General features: G+C 54.1%; 1 protein-coding gene across 1 annotated transcript; it reads left to right on the top strand.

Annotated features, from left to right (window-relative positions):
* Window positions 1-2,015: 2,015 nt before the first annotated feature.
* On the top strand, window positions 2,016-3,839 carry LOC118832496 (rab GDP dissociation inhibitor beta-like). Its single transcript, XM_036739801.1, has 2 exons — window positions 2,016-2,065; window positions 2,168-3,839. The coding sequence occupies exons 1-2, from the start codon at window positions 2,016-2,018 to the stop codon at window positions 3,837-3,839; spliced, it is 1,722 nt and encodes a 573-aa protein (XP_036595696.1).
* Window positions 3,840-4,605: the final 766 nt, after the last annotated feature.

Raw genomic sequence — 4,605 nt, forward strand, 5'->3', positions numbered from 1 at the left:
GCAAGGAGCCTGAGGGAATTTTGGGGGGCTAACTTTGTCCAGCAGGCATCTCAACAGGGCATGGGTTAACTTTGCCCAGAAGGGATCTTGAGACGGGTTTTGAGGATGACTTTCCCCAGCATGGGTCCTGAGGTGTGCTTAGTGGTGTAACGTTACCCAGCAGGGAGCCCGACGTGTGCTTAGGGGGGTGACTATGCCCCGAAGGGGGCCTTGCTCCTCACCTGTGCCTAACCCTTCATTTTTGTGATCCTCATCAATGCTAGTGCCTTCCTCATGTGGATTATCTCTAGTCTGCCATTTTTCCAGTTATTTGCCTGTGGTCTCCCCTGTTAGACTCTAAGCTTCCTGAGGACAGACACTGTTTTTGCCTTTCTTTGTATCCTCAGGACACGTAGCACAGAGCCTGGCACTTTTGTTTGTTCAATTTTGTCTGACTCTTGTTGACCCCCTGGACCATAGCATGCCATTGGTGTCCATGGGTTTTTCTTGGCAAAGATACTGGGGTGCTTTGCTATTTCCTTCTCCAGTGGATTAAGTGACTTGCCCAAGGTCACACAGGTAGTAAGTGTCTGAGGCTGGGATTTGAACTCAGGTCTTCCTGACTCTATCCACTGAGCCATCTAGCTGTCTCTGCCTGGCACAGGCACCAAATAAAAGGATTATTGACTTGAAAACATCTTTTTTACTTCAAACCTAGGGACCATGGCAGTTTTCATCTGGCTGGGACTGAGTGGTTACTGGTAACATTGCAGGGCTGGAGAACAGAACTAGCTATCTCTCCACTTTTTTCTGTAAAAACCCTGCTCCTTTAGTCCTATTTCACTTATTAATGTTGCTTAATTTGGGTAGGGGGTTGAGGGGAGTACTTGAGGCCTGTAATTTCAACAGTTCAGGAAACTCCAGGTGTGAAATCTCCCTTCAGTGGGGCAGATGAACAACTGCCCTTGTCAGGTGAGTTGTCTGGAGCATGGAAGGGACTGGGCCAGGATCACACAGCCAATATATATCACAGGTAGGTTTTGAAACCAGGTTGTCCCCATGCCAGCCCTCTCTCCACTAAGTCAGGCTGCTTCTCAACTATTTTAATAAAGAATTCCAATTTTATTTATTTTAGGGGGAAGGGGCTAGAGGGTAAGAAAGTGTCCAAAAGTTCAGGTTTCCAGATATTTGGCTGGTCTGCCTGTTTTTAGCCTTTGGCCCTCAGGTGATTGACCTGCTGGCAGCTTCCCTAAGTGCAGGCTAAGCACCTGAGCAGAAGCAGTCTCCTCAGCTCTAAGCCTGAGAAAGCGGATGGAAACTTAGAAGTGGTGGATGCTGCCCTCCAACCAAGCGGGGCAGTGTGGTGCAGGGAGGAGACTGTTTAATCAATCAGAAACATTTATTAAACTTCCCCTCTGTGCCCTAACCCAGTGGTTACAGGCCATAGCAACTGGGAAGCTTCCCTTGGCAGCAGATATCCTCCTCCCCCATTGGCCTTGCCCAGGAGTACTGCATAATGCCAAGCATTGTGACGGGCCCTAGCAACCAGGGTGGGGCTTTGGCAACCAGGGGCTTTATATGCTGAGGCAGGGGCCCCCCTCTCTCCATTCGGTTTCTCCCTCTGACATGAGCACCACCTATGCCAGTCAGCTCTCCCTCGGTAGCTGGCTCTGAGATCACGGCAGCGAAGCTTCACTCACCGAGACCACTTCAGCCTCACCTCTGCTTGTGTCTCCGTTCGCTCCATTCTCGTCACTTCCACCTCTGGGTCTGGCTCTGACCCTGGTTCCATATTTTTCACTTCCACCTGTGGCTCTGGCTCTGACCCTGGTTCCATATTTTTCGCTTCCACCTCTGGCTCTGGCTCTGGCCCTGGCTCCATATTTTTGCCTTCCACCTCTGGCTCTGGCCCTGGCTCCATTTCTTTCGCTCCCACCGGCTTCTGTTCCACCTCTGGCTCTGGTTCCACCGGCTTCTCTTCCACCTCCGGCTGCGGCTCCACCAGTTTCTCTCCCACCTTCCCCTCCATCGTCACCATGGCTTCCTCAATTTTCTCTTCAATCTTCACCTCGATCTCCGCCCTAGTGTTCGCCTGCGTCTTAACCACCCTCTTCCCCTCCCAGCTTCCCCTCCTTCTCCTCCTCCTCTTTGTCTTCCTGCTCCTGCTGCTCCTCTCCCTGCCTGCCAGCGCCCGCTCTCCTTCCGTCCTGGGCAGCCGCTGCGTCTCCTCCACCACCAACTCGTCGTCCCAGTCCACCGCCTCCTCCTCCTCCTCCTCCTCCTCCTGCTGCTCCTTGCTGTTGCCATGCTCGTCCTCCTCCTCGTCGTCGTCCTTGGACACTTTCGCCTCTCCTCCCCTTCCTCGGCACTCCAGGCCTCCTCCCCTTCCTCGTGGCATTCCTCGTCCTCCTCATGTTCCTCATTGCCCTCGCCGTACCGCTCCCGCTCCCGCTCCTGCTCCTCCCCGCCTGCCACCAACTGCTCGTCACCACCATCGGGTCCAGGCACCTGCTGCTGCTCCTGGTCATGTTCCTCTTCCCCACCCTCACCGCCGCAGCGCCCTGAATAAAGACTATGACGTCATCATCCTTGGCACAGGCCTGAAGGAGTGCGTGCTGGGCAGCCTCCTGGCCTCGCTGGGGAAGAAGGTGCTCCACGTGGACCGCAGCGCCCGGCACGGCGGGGAGAGCGCCTCGCTGAGCCCGCTGGACATCGCCTACCGCTACTTCGACGTGCCCGGCTCGCCTCCTGCCACCATGGGCTGCGGGCACGCCTGGAAGCTGGACCTGCTGCCCAAGTTCTTGATGGCCGGCGGGCAGCTAATGAAGATCCTGACCCGCCTGGACGCGCTGCGCTTCCTGGACCTGCGCGTGGTGGACGCCAGCTTCCTGTACAAGAGCGGCAGGATTCACAAAGTGCCCGCGACGGAGAGCGAGGTCCTGACCTCCGGGCTGATGGGCCTCTTCGAGAAGCGCCGCTTCCGCAAGTTCTTTCTGTACGCCCTGAACTTCGACCAGCAGGACCCCCGCACACACGAGGGCGTGGATCCCCTGAAGACCACCGTTAGAGATCTCTTTGGGGTTTTCGACTTCGGTCACGATATCAGGGCGTTTGCTGGACACGTCCTGGCCTTGAGTCGTACCAACAGTTATCTGGACCACCCCTGCCTCGAGACCCTGGCGAAGATCCAGCTCTACGCCTTGTCCCTGGCCAAGAACGGAAGGAGCCCCTACCTCTACCCCCGCTGGGGAATCGGAGAGCTGGCGCAGGCCTTCGGCCGCCTGACCGCCAGCCGAGGGGGTGTTTTCTTAATGAACACACCGGTGGACGACATACTGGTCAGGGACGGCCGGGTGGTGGGCATCAGGTCCAAGAGCCAGATCACCGGGTGCAGCCAGCTGATTTGCGATCCCAGCTACGCGCCGGGCCTCGTGCGCCGGGTCGGCCAGGTCATCAGAGCCATCTGCATCCTTGGGCACCCCGTGAGAAACACCGACGGGGCCGGCTCGGGACTCGTCATCATCCCCTGCACCCAGACAAACCGCAGATCGGACATCTATGTCTTCCTGGCTTCATCCATGCACGACGTGGCCCCGCAGGGCAAATACATCGCCATTGTGAGCACAGCCGTGGAGAGTACAGATCCCGAAAGAGAAATCCAACCAGCTCTGGAGCTCCTGGAGCCCATCGAGCAAAAATTCTTTTTCCTGAGTGACCTCCACATGCCCAATGAGCCGGGGACTAAGAGCCAGATCTTTGTGACGACCAGCTACGATGCTACCGCCAACTTTGAGAGTGCCTGCCATGACATCAAGGAGATCTATAGGAAGGTGACGGGATCGAAACTGAATCTGGACTAAAACACTCTAGACCATCTTATGGGGGAGAACATCACAAACGTGCTACATTCGAATGTAGGAGAAATTTGGATACCTGAGAAATAAAACAACTCCCCCTGGGAAACATCCTGGAAATGTGTGGTGTCAAATGTTATTTTCTTTCTGAGGCTGGAGTGAACGCTCCCCACTCACAGCTTCCCCCCCCCCTTAGAATAGATAGCTAGTGCCAACTCTGCCCTGAAATGTGTGAAGTCCGTTTTACGACTTCTACTTGTTGAACGCACATCTGCAGTGCAAGGAAACTTTCCTTATGCTCTGTTCTTTTATATAATGACAAGAGCAAGCACTGGGACTTGGGAGTATGGAAGACCATGAGTTTAATTCCTACTCTGGTTCATGCAACCTTTCCTGCTCTGTGTTATCTGTATGAGTGTAACAGTATTTGCAGCACACTTCCTAGATTCCAATTTCAAATGATATTTGCAAGCATATTTTAAAGTGCTAAAGTCACAGCTATTAGAGACTTCAATCCAACCCTTTTCTACTAAAGAGTCCTGGAACTCAAATTCCCTAGGAGTCAAGGGAACCTGATGCCCCCCATGACCTGTACCTAATCAGTAGCCAGGCACCATGTCAATCTTTGCAAATACGTCCTTGGTTCTCATGGCAACCTGCCAGGTAGGTGCTATTTGTCATCTCCATTTTACAGTTGAGGCAAACACTTTGAATCACTTGCCCAAGGTCACATAGTTACTAAGTGTCTAAGGCTGGATTCGTACTCAGATCT

Source organism: Trichosurus vulpecula, chromosome X, assembly GCF_011100635.1.
Source record: "Trichosurus vulpecula isolate mTriVul1 chromosome X, mTriVul1.pri, whole genome shotgun sequence".
Taxonomy (NCBI): Eukaryota; Metazoa; Chordata; class Mammalia; order Diprotodontia; family Phalangeridae; genus Trichosurus; species Trichosurus vulpecula.